This window comes from Borostomias antarcticus (assembly GCF_949987555.1).
Source record: "Borostomias antarcticus genome assembly, chromosome: 3".
Classification (NCBI taxonomy): Eukaryota; Metazoa; Chordata; class Actinopteri; order Stomiiformes; family Stomiidae; genus Borostomias; species Borostomias antarcticus.
In genome coordinates this window covers 125849-147927 of record NC_140236.1, presented here as the reverse complement: position 1 = coordinate 147927, position 22079 = coordinate 125849, and the positions used below count along the sequence as shown (strand labels likewise).

Genomic DNA, 22079 nt, shown 5'->3' with positions numbered 1-22079 from the left:
GAAGCACTAACTGATGAGGACAAGGAGAAACTGATCAAAATCAAGAAGAAAATAAAAAGAAAGGTATGGTACAGCAGTCTCAGCACCATAACCCAAACCCTAACCCATACCATAGCAGTCTCAGCACCGGAGCGTCTCCTGTAATAGAACACCCTTATGTTGTCTGCAGATTGAAGTTGCTCAAATGTTCTGTTCTCTTTGTCTAGGCAAGGATGAAAAGAAATGAGGATGCCAAGAATAAGAAAATCAGACAAGAGAAGAAGAAAGCCAAGGTGAGAAGGGTCAGGACTGCCAGAGCTCCACAAAAAACCCTCCGCTGTCTCTTCTTATCTGACTAATCCCCATTTCACCCTTAATTCTCTCTCACATCCGCGTGTTCAGCTCGACAAAGAGAACCAGACCCAGGAGCAGGAGGTGAAGGCAGAGCCAGCCGACCAGGAGACCCCCCAGGCCCCCCAGGCCTCCGCACCGCCAGCTGCTCCGGAGCCCAAGAAACCTGGCCGCAAGAAGAGGGTGAAGGCGGAGGTGCCAGCACCGGTGCCCGAGACTGACCAGGAGAGGATCGCCCAGGGGAAGAGGGTGCTGGGGGCCCGGAGCAAGGCCAAGGCCCTGGCCAAGGCGCAGGCCGAAGCAGAGGCAGCAGCCCAGGCCGCCCTGGCAGCCAAGAGGCAGGCGGAGAGGAGGGCGCAGGCCCAGAGGCGCCTGGAGGAGAGGAAGAGGCAGCAGATGATCCTGGAGGAGCTCCGGAAGCCCACCGAGGACATGTGTCTGACGGACCACCAGGTGGGTGCTCTCTGAGTGGGGACACACTGTTCTTCACCAGGTCTGGGGAGACGAACTGAACACGCTGGTGAGGAGGGGCAGCTCTGTCGTGGGGCAACAACTGGGCAGTCTAGAGGGTGTGGTTGAGAGGAGGATGAGGGACAAACAGGTCCATCCTGGACAACCCCTCCCATCCCTCCATGACAAGCTGTGGCAGATGAGAGCACCTTCAGCCACAGGCTCCTCCCACCCAGGGGCAAAACAGAGTGGTTCAGGCGCTCTTATGAGCCAGCAGCCTTCAGACTGTTACAGTGCCTGAGTGTTGTGGGTGGGTGAGTGGATGGGTGGATGGATGGATGGATGTTATACATATTTATGCAGATTGTATACATGTATGTATTCTATTTTATGCATACTGCATGCATCTACTTTTTGTACTCTATTGTGTATATTCTCTACTTTGTATATTCTTTACTAACTAATCTATGCTGTACATTTTCACTGCGGAAATGCCCAAATCAACCCCTGGGAATGATTAAAGTTCATCTTAGTCTATTCTGCCACATCATGACTGCCTGTACTCATAGTCTCTGCCAGGCTGATGATGACCTTTGCTCTGTCCAGCCCCTGCCTGAGCTGTCGCGGATCCCCGGCGTGGTCCTCTCCGGCCCGGCCTTCTCCCACTGCCTGACCGTGGTGGAGTTTCTGCACGGCTACGGAAAGGTTCTGGGCCTCAACGTCCCCAACGACGTGCCCAGCCTCAGCACCCTGCAGGAGGGCCTCCTCGGCCTGGGCGACAGCCAAGGGGAGCTCCAGGACCTGCTGCTCAGACTGGTGGAGGCCGCACTCCATGACCCAGGCCTGCCGTCCTGCTACCAGGTGGGTCTGACACACTTCCAGGAGTTTTGTTTGAGATAAAGTTTGTGTCGCATTTAAGAAAATTTCCCTTGCGGATCAATACAGTCAATGCATTTGATATCTCCGTCTGTCTGTCCATCCCTCCCTCCCTCTCTCCTTCTCTCCCTCCCTCTCTCCCTCCCTCCTTCCCTCTCTCCCTCCCTCCCTCTCTCCCTCTCTCCCTCTCTCCCTCTCTCCCTCCCTCCCTCCCTCCCTCTCTCTCTCCCTTCCTCCCTCCTTCCCTGTGTCCAGTCTGTGAAGATCCTGGGGGAGAAGCTGGTGGACCTGGAGCTGACCCGCAGCACCGTCTCAGAGGGGGTCCGGATCTTCCTGGAAGCCCACGGCTTTGACCTGGAGGTGTGCAACAGCCTGCGCACCAAGACCTTCCACGCCCTGGCGCCCGACACCAAGGCTGCCATCCTGGGATTCCTGGTGGAGGAACTCAATGGCAGCAACATCGTCATCAGGTGAGGACGAGGGTTCAAACAGAGATGAGACTCACAAGAGCACTGTGCTTTGTTACTGCTATTAGACACATTTATTTTAGGACGATAACTGGTAAAATATGGACATGCAAGTGAGTGGAAACACTTTGTTTATTGCAGTGAGATTGACAACACACTGGAAAATATGGCTACCTACAGGAAGAACAAGTGGATGATGGAGGGGAAGCTGCGCAAGTAAGACCTGGGAGAGGGGGTTAGGGTTAGGGGGATTACACTGCCCTCTGCTGGGCGATCACTAGTATGATGATCACTAGTATAATGATCACTAGTATGATGATCACTAGTATGATGATCACTAGTATGATGATCACTAGTATGCTGATCACTAGTAGGCTGATCACTAGTATGATGATCACTAGTATGATGATCACTAGTATGATGATCACTAGTATGGGGTTAGGGTTAGGGGGATTACACTGCCCTCTGCTGGGCGATCACTAGTATGATGATCACTAGTATGCTGATAACTAGTATGATGATCACTAGTATGATGATCACTAGTATGATGATCACTAGTATGATGATCACTAGTATGCTGATCACTAGTATGCTGTGCTAGCGCTTATTCAGCAACATGAGACTTCTCAAACGTTAGTGTCAGGTAGCGTAATGTGTGTGTCTGTGTGTGTGTGTCTCTCTGTGTGTGTGTGTGTGTGTGTGTGTGTGTGTGTGTGTGTGTGTGTGTGTGTAGACTGAAGGCAGCCCTAGCGCGGCGGACAGGCCGGTCGGAGGAGGAGCTGTGTCTGGAGGAGAGGAGGCGCAGCGCCCGCATCGGGGCTGAGGAGGAGCACCTGGGTCTGGAGGAGAGCAGTCTGCCGGAGAGAGGAGCCCGCCGCGCCCGCAGGGAGGAGCCCAAACTCAGCGACGTACGACACTGTCGACACTGTCATCATCCGCCTGCGTGGTTTCACAGAGGGGGCGTGGGGGTGTAGGGTCAGGGCGTGGGGGTGTAGGGTCAGGGCGTGGGGTCAGGGCGTGGGGTCAGGGCGTGGGGGTTAGGGTTAGAGGGGTTAGGGTTAGAGGGGTTAGGGTTAGAGGGGTTAGGGTTAGAGGGGTTAGGGTTAGAGGGGTTAGGGTTAGAGGGGTTAGGGTTGGAGGGGTTGGGGTTAGAGGGGTTAGGGTTGGAGGGGTTAGGGTTGGAGGGGTTAGGGTTGGAGGGGTTGGGGTTAGAGGGGTTAGGGTTAGAGGGGTTAGGGTTAGAGGGGTTAGGGTTAGAGGGGTTAGGGTTAGAGGGGTTAGGGTTAGGGGGGTTAGGGTTAGGGTTAGGGGGGTTAGGGTTAGGGGGGTTAGGGTTAGGGGGGTTAGGGTTAGAGGGGTTAGGGTTAGAGGGGTTAGAGGGGTTAGGGTTAGAGGGGTTAGGGTTAGAGGGGTTAGGGTTAGAGGGGTTAGGGTTAGGGGGGTTAGGGTTAGGGGGGTTAGGGTTAGGGTTAGGGGGGTTAGGGTTAGGGGGGTTAGGGTTAGGGGGGTTAGGGTTAGAGGGGTTAGGGTTAGAGGGGTTAGGGTTGGAGGGGTTAGGGTTGGAGGGGTTAGGGTTAGGGGGGTTAGGGTTAGGGGGGTTAGGGTTAGAGGGGTTAGGGTTAGAGGGGTTAGGGTTAGAGGGGTTAGGGTTGGAGGGGTTAGGGTTAGAGGGGTTAGGGTTGGAGGGGTTAGGGTTGGAGGGGTTAGGGTTAGGGGGGTTAGGGTTAGAGGGGTTAGGGTTAGAGGGGTTAGGGTTAGAGGGGTTAGGGTTAGAGGGGTTAGGGTTAGAGGGGTTGTGACTGCCTAACTGACCGCCTTTCTCTCCCCACAGAGCGACAGCCCGTCCTGCGCCAGCGCTCCGGAGCTGGAGAGGCAGATCGATAAGCTGACGAAGGTAAAGCTGACACCCGTCTGAATCCCCCTAACCCCTAACCCCTAACCCTAACCCTCCTCTCCTCCCTTTCCCTGTGCGTAGCGCCAGGCCTTCTTCCGGAAGAAGCTGCTCCAGTCGTCCCACGCCCTGCGGGCTGTGTCTCTGGGCCAGGACCGCTTCCGGCGCCGGTACTGGGCGCTGCCCCACGTGGGAGGGGTCCTAGTGGAGGGGCCGGAGGAAATCCTGGGTGAGTTTTAGCAGCTGTAACCCTAACCCTAACCCCAGGATCAGCACTGCTACTGCATCTCACTAGTAGATGTATTCCTCTCATGAAATGGCCAGAATAAGACGTGAATGTAATTGAATCTTGAACCCGTTCCTCCTCTGTGTGACAGTTTCGGGAGATGTCCTGGTGGCCGAGGTGCCCATCACTCTGATCAAGAGGGAAGCCAAGGTTGAGGAGACGCCCCAACCCACCACACCCCCTGCCCCGCCCTCCACCCCTCCACCCGCACCCCCACCCAAGTCCCAGAGCTCCTCCCCGGAGGAGGAGGATCCCCTCCCTGGCACCGCCTCCCTCATGAGCAGCCCGAGGGGCCGTGGGCGCCCCCGCAAGATCAAGCGTGAGGTGGAGCTGCACCTCCGCACCGCCAAGACCCGCCGGCGCCGGCGCAGCGGCAAGTCCCCCGGACCCGCCCCCCCCGACCCCAGCGGAACCCAGGACCTCACGCAGGCCGCCTTCCAGAGCTGGCTCAGCCAATCACAGGGAGCGGTGAGCAACGGGACAGGGTCAGCGACGGGGGCGTCTGGAGAGGGCAGCCAACCAGAAGACACCGTGAAAGAGATGGCAGAGAAGCGGGGACAATGGTTCAACCTGCTGCCCAAAGAGCCGTGTGACCCTGACTCTCTGACCACCCCCAGCACGCCCCCCCGGGCCCCGCCCCCCAGGGCCCCGCCCCTCCCCAGCTGCCTGACACCGCTCCTCCAGGTGAGTACCCCCCCCCAGCGGGGCAACCAGGCAGACGGGGCAACCAGGGAGCACAGTGGGAGGAATGTGGTCCATATTTATTACTGTCACTGTTCAAGAGAGTTCTTTCACTGATGCGCTAGGTCAGCTACGCTAACTACGTTACTGCATGCTGCCTAACCCTAACCCTCTCTCTAGCTACGCTAACTACATTACTGCATGCTGCCTAACCCTAACCCTCTCTCTAGCTACGCTAACTACATTACTGCATGCTGCCTAACCCTAACCCTAACCCTCTCTCTAGCTACGCTAACTACATTACTGCATGCTGCCTAACCCTAACCCTCTCTCTAGCTACGCTAACTACGTTACTGCATGCTGCCTAACCCTAACCCTCTCTCTAGCTACGCTAACTACATTACTGCATGCTGCCTAACCCTAACCCTCTCTCTAGCTACGCTAACTACGTTACTGCATGCTGCCTAACCCTAACCCTAACCCTCTCTCTAGCTACGCTAACTACGTTACTGCATGCTGCCTAACCCTAACCCTCTCTCTAGCTACGCTAACTACGTTACTGCATGCTGCCTAACCCTAACCCTCTCTCTAGCTACGCTAACTACGTTACTGCATGCTGCCTAACCCTAACCCTAACCCTCTCTCTAGCTACGCTAACTACGTTACTGCATTCTGCCTAACCCTAACCCTCTCTCTAGCTACGCTAACTGCGTTACTGCATGCTGCCTAACCCTAACCCTCTCTCTAGCTACGCTAACTACGTTACTGCATGCTGCCTAACCCTAACCCTAACCCTCTCTCTAGCTACGCTAACTACGTTACTGCATGCTGCCTAACCCTAACCCTCTCTCTAGCTACGCTAACTACGTTACTGCATGCTGCCTAACCCTAACCCTCTCTCTAGCTACGCTAACTACGTTACTGCATGCTGCCTAACCCTAACCCTAACCCTCTCTCTAGCTACGCTAACTACGTTACTGCATGCTGCCTAACCCTAACCCTAACCCTCTCTCTAGCTACGCTAACTACGTTACTGCATGCTGCCTAACCCTAACCCTAACCCTCTCTCTAGCTACGCTAACTACGTTACTGCATGCTGCCTAACCCTAACCCTAACCCTCTCTCTAGCTACGCTAACTACGTTACTGCATGCTGCCTAACCCTAACCCTAACCCTCTCTCTAGCTACGCTAACTACGTTACTGCATGCTGCCTAACCCTAACCCTCTCTAGCTACGCTAACTACGTTACTGCATGCTGCCTAACCCTAACCCTCTCTCTAGCTACGCTAACTACGTTACTGCATGCTGCCTAACCCTAACCCTAACCCTCTCTCTAGCTACGCTAACTACGTTACTGCATGCTGCCTAACCCTAACCCTCTCTCTAGCTACGCTAACTACGTTACTGCATGCTGCCTAACCCTAACCCTCTCTCTAGCTACGCTAACTACGTTACTGCATGCTGCCTAACCCTAACCCTCTCTCTAGCTACGCTAACTACGTTACTGCATGCTGCCTAACCCTAACCCTCTCTCTAGCTACGCTAACTATGTTACTGCATGCTGCCTAACCCTAACCCTAACCCTCTCTCTAGCTACGCTAACTACGTTACTGCATGCTGCCTAACCCTAACCCTCTCTCTAGCTACGCTAACTACGTTACTGCATGCTGCCTAACCCTAACCCTCTCTCTAGCTACGCTAACTACGTTACTGCATGCTGCCTAACCCTAACCCTCTCTCTAGCTACGCTAACTACGTTACTGCATGCTGCCTAACCCTAACCCTAACCCTCTCTCTAGCTACGCTAACTACGTTACTGCATGCTGCCTAACCCTAACCCTCTCTCTAGCTACGCTAACTACGTTACTGCATGCTGCCTAACCCTAACCCTCTCTCTAGCTACGCTAACTACGTTACTGCATGCTGCCTAACCCTAACCCTCTCTCTAGCTACGCTAACTACGTTACTGCATGCTGCCTAACCCTAACCCTCTCTCTAGCTACGCTAACTACGTTACTGCATGCTGCCTAACCCTAACCCTAACCCTCTCTCTAGCTACGCTAACTACGTTACTGCATGCTGCCTAACCCTAACCCTCTCTCTAGCTACGCTAACTACGTTACTGCATGCGGCCTAACCCTAACCCTAACCCTCTCTCTAGCTACGCTAACTACGTTACTGCATGCTGCCTAACCCTAACCCTCTCTCTAGCTACGCTAACTACGTTACTGCATGCTGCCTAACCCTAACCCTCTCTCTAGCTACGCTAACTACGTTACTGCATGCTGCCTAACCCTAACCCTAACCCTCTCTCTAGCTACGCTAACTACGTTACTGCATGCTGCCTAACCCTAACCCGTTACATATAGATCTGCATTGAAAAATAAACTTGATGTAGAAGAGGGTCATTAGTAGCGTGCGCTGCTCCGACCTGTCGCTCTGTTTGAACCCCAAGACCTTCAGAAAGTCACATGGGTTTTTGAAGTGAAGGGTTGGAAAGGTTTTTGAAGGCTTTGAAGTGACACAGACTTCATGTAGCATGCGAGCGCAGCGATGTTGTAATATTTGAGTCTGGAGAGAGAGACTATCACTAATAATGATCATCTCTCTCCTCTCTAGTCTGGCTCTCTCCTGACAGGCCTGACTCCCGAGGCCCCTCCAACCCCCCAGACGGACCCCACCCCTGGGAGCTCCGCCTCTGTCCCAGGCTCCGCCCCTGCCCCAGACTCCGCCCCTGCTCCTGGCTCCACCCCTACCCCAGGCTCCACCCCTACCCCAGGCTCCGCCCCTGACCCTGGCTCCGCCCCTACCCCTGCCAGACCAGTCCGCCGGCGGAGGCGGGGCAGCAGTCCTGGCCGGAGGGGCGGGGCTAGAGGAGGGCGGGGCGCTGCAGCCAAGCGGCGCGGTCGGCCCCCCTCCACCGTCTTCCAGGAGATGGAGCAGCAGTACTTCACCCAGCTGGTGGTCAAGCCCATCCCTGCATGTGAGCCTCCGAGATACGGACTCAATGATGGTTCACCTGGTGAGATATACCATTGTGTAACGTGTGTGCGTGTGCGTGGTTGTGTGTGTGTGTGGTGTGTGTGTGTGTGTGATCAGCGATGGTGCGTGGCTGGTGGTGGATCCGGGACCCAGAGGAGCTGGTGGCCACCCTGCAGGCCCTGCACCCCCGCGGGGTCAGAGAGAAGCTGCTCCACAAACACCTGCTCAAACACATGGACCACCTGGCTGAGATGTGCACGCGCCCCATCAGCGGTGAGACACACACCCCTAACCTAACCCTAACCTAACCCTAACCCTCCACCAACACCTGCTCAAACACATGGACCACCTGGCTGAGATGTGCACGCGCCCCATCAGCGGTGAGACACACACCCCTAACCTAACCGTAACCTAACCCTAACCCTCCACCAACACCTGCTCAAACACATGGACCACCTGGCTGAGATGTGCATGCGCCCCACCAGAGCAGAACCACACCCCTAACCCTACCAGCAGAGCAGAACCACACCCCTAACCCTACCAGCAGAGCAGAACCACACCCCTAACCCTACCAGCAGAGCAGAGCAGAACCACACCCCTAACCCTACCAGCAGAGCAGAGCAGAACCACACCCCTAACCCTACCAGCAGAGCAGAACCACACCCCTAACCCTACCAGCAGAGCAGAACCACACCCCTAACCCTACCAGCAGAGCAGAGCAGAACCACACCCCTAACCCTACCAGCAGAGCAGAGCAGAACCACACCCCTAACCCTACCAGCAGAGCAGAACCACACCCCTAACCCTACCAGCAGCAGAACCACACCAGAGCAGAGCAGAACCCACACAGGTCGTTCATACAACACAAATAACTGGGTTAGGAAGCAGATGTCTTGTTGTCATGTTTCCTAATCTCTTCATCGTCCCCCTCTCCCTACTCCAACTATATTCTCCTCTCTTCTCCCTCCTCCTTCTCTCCCTCCCTCTCTCCTCCCTCCCTCCCTCTCTCCCTCCCTCCCTCCTCCTTCTCTCCCTCCCTCCCTCCTCCTGTCAGACCCTGTGTTCCAGGTGAAGGTGGAGGAGGGCGAGGCCCTGCTGGAGGCCCTGGGGCAGCCCTGGCAGGTGCAGGAGCGCGCCATGGAGACCGACCTCAGCACCCTCCGCTGGGTGGAGGACCTGGAGCAGAGGGTCATCACCGCTGACCTGCACCTCAAGGTCCGTCAGCAGGGAGACGGGCTCTCATCTCACTATATCACTTATTTAAAGTGGTCATATGCAAGTGTGGGATGGGGGCTGTTGGAGCACTTAATGTCCAGAAGGGGGAGTAGGAGGCTTGTGCAGCCATTGAGGGACAGTAGGAATCAAATACTCACCACATCCTGTCTTTGACTTTTGATTTGAAGGTGGCTCCTCAGAGTGGGACAGAGGAAAACGCGGAAGCTCCCGTAGCAGGATTCCAGGTACAGGAACTAGAGCCCCTCCCTCTGGGACTAGAGCCCCTCCCTCTGGGTGTGCAGCGCAGAAATGGCATCACATGCTCCTTCTTATATTCGCCACTATGCCTCACTGGCCTCTTGGCTCTCTGAACCCGTGTGGATAGCGTGGTGATGATTTGAACCCGTGTGGATAGCGTGGTGATGATTTGAACCCGTGTGGATAGCGTGATGATGATTTGAACCCGTGTGGATAGCGTGGTGATGATTTGAACCCGTGTGGATAGCGTGGTGATGATTTGAACCCGTGTGGATAGCGTGGTGATTTCTTCCTCTCTCCTTTCAGCCCTACACGGTTCCAGAGCCGGACTCCGCCCGCGACGACCTCCACTACTACGAGCACGACGCGGACCCTCGTGACGACTGGATCGTGCGGACCAAGAAGGAGTGGTCGGACCTCCCGCGCATCGCCACGCACCCCCTGGACCTGGCCGTGCTGCGCCTGGCCAACCTGGAGAGGAACATCGACCGGCGCTACCTGAAGGAGCCGCTCTGGAACCTGGCGGAGGTGGTGCGCCTGGCGCCCCTCACCCCCTCCCCCGGCGAGGACACCCAGCTGGACGTCATGAGGTAGGAAGGACCATTTTATATCTTGTTCCCTTGTTCCCCTGAAAGTGTGACTGAGGCCCTCCCTCCCGCCTCTCGCCCCGCCCAGTCTGGAGAGTGAGATCACGCCCCGGCTGCGGACGTGGAGGCAGGCTCTGGACCGATGCCGCAGCGCCCCCCAGCTGTGTCTGTGCCTCCTGCAGCTGGAGAAGGCCATCGCCTGGGAGAGATCGCTAGTGAGAGTGGTGAGGATGCACTGTGACCAGAACACCCACACACAGCAGGGAGGGAGAGAGGGAGGGAGAGATGGAGGGAGAGATGGGAGAGGAAGGGAGGGATGGAGGGATAGAGGGAGGGAGGGAGAGATGGAGGGCGGGAGGGAGAGAGGAAGGGAGGGTGGGAGAGATGGAGGGGTAGAGGGAGGGAGGGAGAGAGGGTGGGAGAGATGGAGGGGTAGAGGGAGGGAGGGAGGGAGGGAGGGAGAGATGGATGAAGAGAGAGAGGGAGGGGTAGATGGAGGGAGAGAGAGAGGGAGAGATGGAGGGAGAGGGGGAGGGAGAGATGGAGGGAGGGAGAGATGGAGGGGTAGATGGGAGCTGGAACAGCCATAATCCAACATGTGTGATTAATCAGAACAGTGAAAGGGCCTAACCCTAACCCTAACCCTAACAGAACAGTGAAACAGTAGCAGCTCTTGTTCTCAGCGCTGTCTGTGGCCTGCTCTCTCTAACTGCTCTCTCTAACTGCTCTCTCTAACTGCTCTCTCTAACTGCTCTCTCTAACCCTGCTCTCTCTAACCCTGCTCTCTCTGACCCTGCTCTCTCTGACCCTGCTCTCTCTGACCCTGCTCTCTCTGACCCTGCTCTCTCTAACCCTGCTCTCTCTAACCCTGCTCTCTCTAACCCTGCTCTCTCTAACTGCTCTCTCTAACCCTGCTCTCTCTAACTGCTCTCTCTAACCCTGCTCTCTCTAACCCTGCTCTCTCTAACCCTGCTCTCTCTAACCCTGCTCTCTCTAACCCTGCTCTCTCTAACCCTGCTCTCTCTAACTGCTCTCTCTAACCCTGCTCTCTCTAACACTGCTCTCTCTAACACTGCTCTCTCTAACTGCTCTCTCTGACCCTGCTCTCTCTGACCCTGCTCTCTCTGACCCTGCTCTCTCTGACCCTGCTCTCTCTGACCTGGCCTGGTGACCCTGCTCTCTCTGACCCTGGTGACCCTGCTCTCTCTGACCTGGCCTGGTGACCCTGCTCTCTCTGACCTGGCCTGGTGACCCTGCTCTCTCTGACCCTTGTGACCCTGCTCTCTCCAGACGTGCCAGGTGTGCAGGAAGGGGGATAATGATGAGTTCCTGCTGCTGTGTGACGGCTGTGACCGCGGCTGCCACATGTACTGCCTCAGGCCCAAAGTCACTGAGGTCCCGGAGGGAGACTGGCTCTGCCCCACCTGCGTGTCCCAGGTGAGCCTCCTCTAACCCAGCCCTAACCCAGCCCTAACCCAACCCTAACCCAACCCTAACCCAGCCCTAACCCAACCCTAACCCAACCCTAACCCAGCCCTAACCCAGCCCTAACCCAGCCCTAACCCAGCCCTCACCCAGCCCTCACCCAGCCCTCACCCAGCCCTCACCCAGCCCTAACCCAGCCCTAACCCAGCCCTAACCCAGCCCTAACCCAGCCCTAACCCAACCCTAACCCAACCCTAACCCAACCCTAACCCAACCCTAACCCAGCCCTAACCCAGCCCTAACCCAGCCCTAACCCAACCCTAACCCAGCCCTAACCCAACCCTAACCCACACACACACAGTGATGGAGCGGAAGGGAGGTAAAGACCAGAAGCAAAAGGCTTAAAAGCAGCCGTTGTTGGTGCAGGTGTTTTTGCGAAGCCAGTTCATCCGCTACTGTTGCGTTCACTAGGTCTCAGTTGGGAAGCGGGAGGTATTCAGGTCTCCGAGTCATTTAGTGGGTCTTAATACACTTATTCTGTTCTGTATGGGGACCTCATGTTTGTTTGCTTACCTGATTTGAAGCACGGGTAGCGGCCAGTGAAGGGTTAAAATCCATCTGGTTACCTGACAATTAGGCGGGGCTTCGGGTCACGACGTAGATATAAGCGGAAGAGACCTGAGTTTAGACACATCCTAGCGATTGTCAGGAGAGTCACGCGCCACCGGTTTATAACCTGTGGTAAACTTCGGCAGCTCATGCATAGTGAATAAATGAACCAAACCACGAGTTATGACAACGCGTGCTCTTCTTGATACCCCGTTCGGTGGGGGAAAAACAAAATAACCGAACAGTTATAAACCGAGGCCCACTGCACCGGATTAGTGCAGCGAAGAACAGCCACGGACTGCAAAAAATTGGGCTCTGTCTCACCAAGGAGGCACAACCCACCCAGCGCCGGCCTCACGCTCCAGCGACCGACTGGAACAGACCGGGCCCCCCTGGGCTAAGCGGGGACACTCTTAGTCCCCCACCAATCGAATAATCGAGTCAAGTGGCCGATGAATTAATGCCCATGTAAACCGCCAGACGTCAAAGCCCGTTGACCAAGGATAAAGGAGCTTGCCACATAACGCCAAGAAAGTGGGATCAAGTCCCCATTAAAGGACCCCATTGGTAGTAACGGTTGGCTCTCCAGTCAACAGACAGGGACTTGCAAGATGGAGATGGACTTGGACAAACTCAAGGTTATGCGATCAAGAGCACAGGCTTCATTCACCAAAAGGGCTAATGCTCTCACCAAAACTGGACTCTTGGAACCAAGCGAAATTCTGAGTGAATGGAGGAGCTTCAGGACGGACTTCTCGAAAGTCACCGATGTGGGGCTCGAGTATGCCGAAGCCCTGAGGCAATCGAATGATGGAAAGGTCGTAGCGTCTGAGGACCAAGTTGACGCAAAGACAGCTGAGTGCGAGGAAAGGTTCCTCGAAGTGAAACGAGCCGCCCAAGAAGCATTCTGGGACGGCTACGCCGAGGCAGCGTTTTCCACGCAGGCCAAAATTGCTGAGTCGGCTACTACTCAGGCTGAAGAGGATGAAGTCAGCCCTCAGCGATCAGTCAAGGATCGCAGGCTGAGAAATAAAGGTCTGGACCGAGAGGTTGCTGAACTTGGAGAGATGCTGGGAGAGTGGAGAGAGCTGATTCCTGGTCCTAAGGCGGTGGATCTAAGGGCACGCTACGGGACACTAAGGAAGCGGCTCCTGGCATTGTCAGACAAGCTGGCGGAGGATGAAAAGGAGCAAGTGGATTGTGCAGCAAGGAACCTGGAGGAGCAGGGCGACGAGGCTGGCGACCCGCCAAAGAATGCTGCGGGAGAAACAGCTCCCGCGTCTCTCCCTAATAAGCCCGCCGGTCCCAAGCCGGAACTCAACACCGGCAAAGCGCTGACCTTCACACCCAGCAGGCCCTCCATCCCTGGGATGGGAGCTTCTAGCGCACACGCCCTGCCCCGCTCACTGCAAAGCAGCCCCAGTGTGATCCAAGGAGCCTTTGACCACAGGCCTCAAATCAGCCTTGAAAGAGCACGGCTACCCACTTTCTCCGGTGACATGAGGGACTACTACCGGTGGAAGGCCGAGTGGGAGGACTTACAGCAATTGGGAAACCCACAAGGAACGGAATGCGTGAGAAAGTTCCACCTTCTGAGCAGCTTAAACGAAAGGGTCAAGAAGGATCTCGTCCTATCCAGCTGCGGCTCTGCTGACGATGTGTTAAGCCTGCTAGATAATAAGTATGGGAATAAGGCGAAGATTGTCTTGCTGATCACCAACGAGGTCCAGGCTCTTCCCCCCATCAAAGGGAACAACCCCAGAAGAACGATTGAACTCATTCAGGCTGTGGAAAGAGCGCTGTGTAACCTCCAGATCCTCGGAGAAGAAGACGCCGTGAAGAACCGAGTGGTTGCTCAGTCTCTGGAAAGCAAGCTTCCCAGCTCACTTAAGAAGGAGTGGATCACGCACAAAACCGACCCTGCAAACATGTTCTCTCCACTCAACCACTTTGACTGCCTCCTGAAATTTCTGAAGAGGCAGGAGGACATCCTTGAGGAATTGGACCAATTGGAGCCGAGCACTGCGGAGAAAGGCCCTGCGGAGAAAGGCCCGGCAGACTATCCGGAAAGGAGGGTGAAGAAGGCTTTCACTAAGTCCACAGTCGGCCAGAAGGACGATCATCCAAGCTGCACTGTGTGTGGAGACGATGCGCACGCCGGCAGGCTGTTCGCATGCAAAACCTTCAGGGAGCAAGACCTCTCAAGTAAAAGAGCCCATCTAAAGAAGACAGGGTCGTGCTCCAAGTGCTTGCGGCCTCACGCCAAGGATGGCAAAGGATGTACTCCAAGATACCTCTGCCCAAAAATAGACTGTCGGAGAGGAGGGGTTTCAGATCACAACTATCTTCTCTGTCCCAAGCCACCTACCCCGAAGAAGGACTACGGCAGTGAGGAGCAGAGCACCACAAAGGTTGGAGGGAAGAAACTTGGCCTAACCGACAAGCAGGAGGAATTCCTGGCTGAACTAGAGAAGCAGCAGCAGCAGCTTACTCCGGAACTGAGAGCAAAGTATAAGAAAGCATTCTCGAACAAAGTCTCGTCGACAGTATGCACCAATGCTGGAGATGGACTAAAGGAGCACCCAGTGGTGATGATGCTGCTGAAAGCGACGACCAACTCAGGCTGTCTAATCGGAACCCTAATCGACCTCGCTTCAGATACCAACTATATCACCAACAAAGCAGCCGAGCGCCTTGGACTATGCGGCGAGAGTATCAAGCTGATCGTCCAAGGAATCGGGGGGATGAGGAAGACAGTCGTGACAAAAAGATACACCCTGCGGCTGAAGGTTAAAACACCCAAGGGAAAGGTGGCAGAGCACAAAATTCTCTGCTATGGCCTGGAGAGCATCGCAGAGGTGAACCAACCAGTCTCACCCAAGCAGCTGCAGAAGTTCTTTCCCGACGTTGCCACAGATGAGCTGGTCTGTCCCAAGAAAATTGACCTCCTTATCAGTCACAGGGAGGGTCGCCTGGTTCCCCAGCCAACTAAGGTTGTGGGAGACCTTGTACTCTGGGACGGCCCACTGGGCAAGACTGTCGGCGGAACCCATCCCAACCTCATTGAGGTAGTCGACCTAGCTATGCACCGCTCTGACACTCACTTCGCAAGGTGTATGAGATCAGCCTCGAGGGCCTACAAAGAAATCATCATAGCTCAAGCGGAGGAGGAAAATACGCTTGTCCGGAGCACTGCGACCGCTAACAAAGAAATATTCGAGTGGTTCAGGTGGGATGGCATCGGAGCGGCCTGCAGCCCCCAATGTGGCAGCTGCAAGTGTGGCAGGTGTCCCCCCGGAGGGAAAGACATGACCCTCAGGGAAGAAAGAGACCTGGAGAAGATAAAAGATTGCCTCACCTATGTGCTGGCAGACAAGCACAGCAATTCCCCTCACTGGGATGCAGCGTATCCTTGGAAAGGAGACCCCGCAACTCTGCCGGACAACCAGTGACCTTCCGGAACACTGAGAAACGTCTGGAGAAGGAACCTGTGTGGAAGGCTGCGTACGGAGAACAGATCCATGAAATGGTCTTAAGAGGAGCTGCCGCCAAACTCACAAAGGAGGAGATCGACAGCTGGAAAGGACCGAAATGGTATATTAGTCATCTGGTCGCGCCTAACCCTCACTCCACCTCAACTCCTGTGAGAATCGTGTGGAACAGCAGCCAAGAGTTCCGAGGGATAAGCCTAAACGATCTCCTTCACAAGGGTCCCGACGTCCTCAATCCAATCAGAGGAGTCCTTCTGAGGTTCAGGAGTGGAATGCATGCCGCACTAGGTGATGTAAAGAAAATGTATAATTCAGTGTGGGTGAAGGATGAAGAAGTCCACCTCCACCGCTTTCTCTGGAGAGACAACTCTGAGGACGAGATTGAGGTCGTCAGGGTCAATATCGGCGATAAACCCGCAGGATGTATTGCCCAAGTCGCCATGAGAGAGACGGCAAACCTTCCTCAGTTCACTGACATGGTCGAAGAACGCCGAGCTCTGACTGAGGACAGTTACGTGGATGACATCCTGACGTCGCACAACGACCTTGAGACCCTGGAAAGGATCACCAAAGGGGTGGAGGAAATCCTGAAAGCGGGAGGCTTCTTCCTCAAACCATGGGTCCTGTCACACCAAAGTGGGAGGAGTGGAGTCCCTGCTGCCACTAGCAGCAGCAAAACAACCGCACCCAGGACCTTGGTGCTGCCCAACCAGATGCAGGATGAGGAGAATAAAGCACTGGGAGTCGGCTACGAACCTGAGACGGATAAGCTTCGGGTACTGACTTCTATCAACTTCTCAAAGAAAAGAGGGAAAATGAGGACGGGACTTGATCTGAGCGTAAAGGAGGTCAGAGAAGGCACCCCAAACCCCCTGACCCGGCGCATGCTGCTCAGTCAGATCGCTGGATTCTATGACCCTATCGGTCTCGCCTCACCAGCCAAACAGAAGAGAGTGATGCTAGTGAGAGAATCCTTCCAGGAAGCTGGCAAGGACAACCCGTCCAAGGACACGTGGGACGTCCCACTCTCTCCAAGACTTCGGGAAGCCGCAATAACGCTCTTCAAAGAGTATGTGAGACTCGGCCAGGTCAGGTTCGAGAGAAACCTCACGCCGCCTGGAGCCATAGGCCCCCCAATGGGTATCACATTTTCGGATGGGAGCGAATCCTCCTATGGAGCCGTGCTCTACCTCCGGTGGAGAACCCAGAATGAAGTCGTCGTGAAGTTGGTGGAGTCTAAGGCTAAACTCACCCCCCTCGACCAAAAGGGAGATGTGATCAAGGCAGAGCTATGTGGTGCGGTCTTCGCTACCCGCCTGAAGAAGTATTTTGAGAAGCACTGCCACATCGAAGTCAAGCACTGGATTCACTTCGTGGACAGTCAAACAATCCTAGGAGCCATCCAAAAGGACAGTTACGGCTACCAAACCTTTTTCGCAAACCGAATCGGTGAATTCAGAAAGCTGGACCAGTGGAAGATTGATCGAAGGCAACCGAAACATCGCCGACATACTCACCAGGGGAGCGACCCCCAAGGAACTCGGCGAGGGGTCGGAGTGGCAGAAAGGCCCTGAGTTCCTGAGATGGCCGAAGACCGACTGGCCTATGAAGATGGCCAGCGAGATAACACCCTCTGTCGCTGAAGACATCGGAAAACTTCAGCGGAAAGCGTTCTCGGCAGTGGTCACCAGGGCCCAGTCAAAAGACATGACTGACCCCAGCGAGTCTGACATAAAGGCAGACTTCAAGGATGGAAGAGGCCTCCATGGCCCGTGGTTGCCAGAAGGCCCCGGTCCAACGTCAGCGGCAGGCAGACGGAGAAGACCCTGGCGCGTTGGACTTGTGCGCATTGTGGAGCCTCAACGGTTTAGTTCTCTGTCAAAGCTATGTGGAACCATTGCCTGGACTAGACGAGCCGCAGAGGCCTGGCTGAGAAGGAGACGCCAGGCTCCGGACCTACTAGAGTGGGAGGCAAACGGCTCCATGCTGTCTGCTGAGGAAAGATCTGAAGCCTTCCGAGACTTGGCCCTCGCCGCCCAGGACGGTGTTAAGTTCCACGACTCGACCCTGGACCGCTTGGTGGTCCACAGGGATGAGAAGACGGGACTCCTACTCTGTGGAGGCAGAGTCCAGTCCTGGAACGAAGATGGGACAGCTGTACCCTTAATTCCATTCCATTCGTGGCTAGTGACCCTACTGGCAAGAGAAGCCCACGAAGGGAACCACGAAGGCGTTGCTGCCACATTGCTGCACACAAGGAGGAAGGCATGGATAGTACAAGGTCGGAGGACAGTAAAGAAAACTGTTAACAACTGCGTCGCATGCCGTAAACGGAAAGGGAGGATGTGCCAGCAGATGATGAGTGACCTGCCGTCAGAGCGCTCACAGCGTGCTAACCTATTCGAATACACATCACTTGATCTCTTTGGTCCCTTCGAAATCAAGGACGCCGTCAAGAAGAGAACGGGAAAGAAGGTCTGGGGCATAGTATTCTGTTGCATGGCATCAAGAGCAGTCCATGCAGATCTTGTTGACGACCAGTCGTCCGAAAGTTTCCTCCAAGCTTACTCTCGCTTCGTAGCATTAAGAGGCCATCCAAAGAGATTATGGTCAGACAGAGGAACTAACTTCATTGGAGCTAAACCTACTTTACGTGAACTGCACAGACATTTAGCTTGCTTACAGAAAGCATCAATAGAAAACGAAGCCACCACAAATGGAACAGAGTGGGCATGGGACTTTCACCCGGCAGACGCACCTCATCGCAACGGGGCTGCGGAAGCTGCGGTTAAGCTCATAAAGAGAGCACTCACAAGCCTTGGAGGGACGATGGGCTCGCTCACCTGGGGAGAACTCCAAACCCTCTTCTACCAGGCGGCCAACCTAACAAATGAAAGACCGATTGATGCCAGGGCACAAGTACAAGAAGACTCTGTCGAGTATTTGACCCCCAACTCTCTACTCCTCGGATTAGCAGGATTAGGAGGAGATACAAGCGGGCTTGACTTGTGCACCCATCCCTGGCGCCGACTCAGGGCCATCCAGATCGGCGTGGATAGGTTCTGGGCGAAATGGAGTGAACTTGCCGGACCTAATCTATTCGTTCGGCCAAAATGGCATCTGACAGAAAGAAATGTTGAAATCGGCGACATCGTATGGATTGCCGACCAAAACGCCCTACGGGGGCAGTTCCGGCTCGGCCGGATCCAGGCGGTGTACCCAGACAAGAAAGGAATTGTAAGGGACGCAGACGTCAAGACGTGTGCTGGCCTCCCTGCCTCGCTGTCAGTCGGGCAATGCAAGAGGAACTCCCAGCTGCTGACGACCGTCATCCTGAGGAGAGACGTGAGGAGACTGGTGGTCCTCATCCCTGTGGAGGACCAGTGTCACCCTCCTAGGCTGGTTGATATGTTTCTATGCTGCCTCCGCCACCATTTGCACCCAGTCTCACGAAGAAGGAAGATGAATGCATAACCCCATGATTAAACCTGACAGAACACTACACCTCTGTCAGGGGAGGTGCCCGAACATTGACATTGGCATCCTATTCTTCGTGATCAGCAAGTAGGGCTGGACTTTGGGCTGGACTGTATGTTTAGAAAAAGAAAAAAAAAAAAAAAAACAGAAAAAAAAACCACTGGTGACTTGTGTTGTTGTGGTCTGTGACCTCCCTGAATCTTGTGATCAGTCGGTCAAGTGGGAGGTGTTGCGTTCACTAGGTCTCAGTTGGGAAGTGGGAGGTATTCAAGTCTCCGAGTCATTTAGTGGGTCTTAATACACTTATTCTGTTCTGTATGGGGACCTCATGTTTGTTTGCTTACCTGATTTGAAGCACAGGAAGCGGCCAGTGAAGGGTTAAAATCCATCTGGTTACCTGACAATTAGGCGGGGCTTCGGGTCACGACGTAGATATAAGCGGAAGAGACCTGAGTTTAGACACATCCTAGCGATTGTCAGGAGAGTCACGCGCCACCGGTTTATAACCTGTGGTAAACTTCGGCAGCTCATGCATAGTGAATAAATGAACCAAACCACGAGTTATGACAACGCGTGCTCTTCTTGATACCCCGTTCGGTGGGGGAAAAACAAAATAACCGAACAGCTACCATGCAGCTGCGCCTAAGAGCTCCCCTCCTTACCCTACCTCCCTTATTGTGCGTGTGCGTGCGCGTGTGTGTGCGCGTGTGTGTGCGCGTGTGTGTGTGTGTGCGTGTGTGTGCGTGCGTGTGTGTGTGTGCGTGTGTGTTTGTGTGTGTGTGTGTGTGTCCCAGGGTGAGGGCGAGCCCGTGCGCCGGCAGCGCTCCAAGCCGAGGCCCCGGGTGAAGAAGCGTCGCTACGACGACGACAGCTCTGACGAAGAGACGCTGCCACGACGTGGTGTCGGCATGACAACGCGGCACAAGGACGGCGGGCCCTCGTCCTCCCGTTACTCTGGAGACGGAGCGGGACACTCCCCCGCCAAGCGCCGACGCATGACCACGCGCAACCAGCCCGACCTCACCTACTGCGAGTGAGTCTCTCCTCCCATCAGCCAGACCAGCCCGTCTCTCCTCAGATCAGCCGGTCTCTGTGATCAGATCAGATCAGCCGGTCTCTCCTCTGATCAGATCAGATCAGCCGGTCTCTGTTCTGTGTGTCAGGATCATCCTGGTGTGTAACTGCAGTGTTGTGTGTGTGTCAGGATCATCCTGGTGTGTAACTGCAGTGTTGTGTGTGTCAGGATCATCCTGGTGTGTAACTGCAGTGTTGTGTGTGTCAGGATCATCCTGATGGAGATGGAGTCTCACTCAGACGCCTGGCCGTTCCTGGAGCCCGTCAACCCTCGCCTGGTGCCCGGCTACCGACGCATCATCAAGAACCCCATGGACTTCCTGACCATGAGGGAGAGGCTGCTACAAGGAGGGTGTGTGTGTGCGCCTGTGTGTGTGTGCGCCTGTGTGTGTGTGCGCCTGTATGTGTGTGCGCCTGTGTGTGTGTGCGCCTGTGTGTGCGTGTGCGCCTGTGTGTGCGCCTGTGTGTGTGCGCCTGTGTGTGTGTGCGCCTGTGTGTGCGCCTGTGTGTGTGCGCGCCTGTGTGTGTGGCGGTGCCTTCATATGACCTCTGACCTCTCTCTGGTTTCCAGGTACTGCAGCTGTGAGGAGTTTGCGGCGGACGCTCAGCTGGTGTTTAACAACTGTGAGCTGTTCAACGAGGACACGTCGGAGGTGGGGAAGGCCGGTCACGCCATGAGACAGTTCTTTGAGAACCGCTGGGTGGAGTTCTATGAGAACAAGGACAAATAAAGCCCGGCGGAGCAGGACGCTCTGTTGCTACTAAGACTGTTTGGAGACGCCTCCAGCCCAATGTATACATGTATGTACAGATATATGTAGAGAGTTTAGTTATTCGTCTTTTTCATTTCCTTTCTCTGCGCCACCTTTTTCAAAACCCAGCCCCTGTTGGGTTGAGCCTCTACTGACCTACCTGACCTACCTGACCTACCTGTCCTACCTGTCCTACCTGACCTACCTGACCTACCTGTCCTACCTGACCTACCTGTCCTGCCTGTCCTACCTGACCTACCTGTCCTACCTGTCCTACCTGTCCCAGAGAAGGAAGATCTCTGATCTCAGCCCCGCCCCCCGCCTGTAGTCCCCTTCACTAACAGGCCACACCCCCTGTGTCATGCTAAGGCCAATCATTTAGCCTTCTCCTTTAGGGGGGGAGGTAGAGTCTGATGCCCAGAGATGGTTGATTGGTTCTTGAACTCTTGTCATGGAGGTCAGGGGTCAACAGGCTGCATACTGGATTGGCTGCATGGAGGAGGTCAGGGGTCAACAGGCGCGTACTGGACCTGCTCTGAGCTCCTCTCCACCACAAACGGATCAGAACCCTTCAGGCCTCGGCCCACTCACCTGTTCAGTGGAAACGTAACGTTGTGTGGTCTTATGCCTAGAAACAAGTTTCTCTATATATTTTTATTATATATTCTATATATATATAGATTACAATAGCTGGGATTATTTAATAGCAATAGCCTGTAGTGAATGTGTACAGAGTCAGACGACATAATAGATGTTTATGAAATGGCCAGTAAAGCAAACAAAATGAACGTTTTCTCAAGTATTTAGACTCTCCTACATTGAGTAACCACCACATGAACTCACACATACAAGCACGCACGCATACCCCCCCCCCCCTAGACACGCACACACACGCACACACACCCAGACACACGCACACACACACCCCCAGACACCTACCCCTGCTGCTTGGCGAAGGACACTGGTTACTGAAACTGGAGGATTAAATGTTTGCTTATTTTTGTCCTGTTAGTCTTTCCACGCTGCCCCCTCACATGGACCCAGAATCACAGCATGCAGGTCGCTGGAGGAACACAGCTGATCAACTGTTCCAGCAGGTAGCTGAGGAACAGCTGATCAACTGTTCCAGCAGGTCGCTGGAGGAACACAGCTGATCAACTGTTCCAGCAGGTCGCTGAGGAACAGCTGATCAACTGTTCCCCAGAATGAAATGACGCTTGGCCATTT

At 54.9% G+C, this 22079-nt stretch overlaps 1 protein-coding gene across 2 annotated transcripts in view; it reads left to right on the top strand.

The window, feature by feature from the left end:
* baz2a (bromodomain adjacent to zinc finger domain, 2A) overlaps window positions 1-22079 on the top strand; it is a 37841-nt gene that overhangs the window by 15183 nt on the left and 579 nt on the right. Inside the window, exons 11-30 of one of the 2 annotated variants that reach the window (XM_084462133.1) lie at window positions 2-63; window positions 207-272; window positions 382-783; window positions 1387-1641; window positions 1912-2126; window positions 2265-2339; window positions 2857-3031; window positions 3955-4017; window positions 4099-4243; window positions 4392-4984; window positions 7602-7965; window positions 8082-8237; window positions 9019-9179; window positions 9368-9424; window positions 9744-10027; window positions 10113-10248; window positions 11315-11461; window positions 19821-20059; window positions 20309-20452; window positions 20672-22079. The exon at window positions 20672-22079 is cut by the window's right edge and continues 579 nt beyond it. In XM_084462133.1, the coding sequence (XP_084318259.1) occupies window positions 2-63; window positions 207-272; window positions 382-783; window positions 1387-1641; window positions 1912-2126; window positions 2265-2339; window positions 2857-3031; window positions 3955-4017; window positions 4099-4243; window positions 4392-4984; window positions 7602-7965; window positions 8082-8237; window positions 9019-9179; window positions 9368-9424; window positions 9744-10027; window positions 10113-10248; window positions 11315-11461; window positions 19821-20059; window positions 20309-20452; window positions 20672-20831 (3899 nt within the window). In that variant the 3' untranslated portion in view covers window positions 20832-22079. Of the gene's footprint in view, window position 1; window positions 64-206; window positions 273-381; window positions 784-1386; window positions 1642-1911; window positions 2127-2264; window positions 2340-2856; window positions 3032-3954; window positions 4018-4098; window positions 4244-4391; window positions 4985-7601; window positions 7966-8081; window positions 8238-9018; window positions 9180-9367; window positions 9425-9743; window positions 10028-10112; window positions 10249-11314; window positions 11462-19820; window positions 20060-20308; window positions 20453-20671 lie in introns of those variants that run through there. The other variant, XM_084462134.1, reaches the window with a different exon arrangement.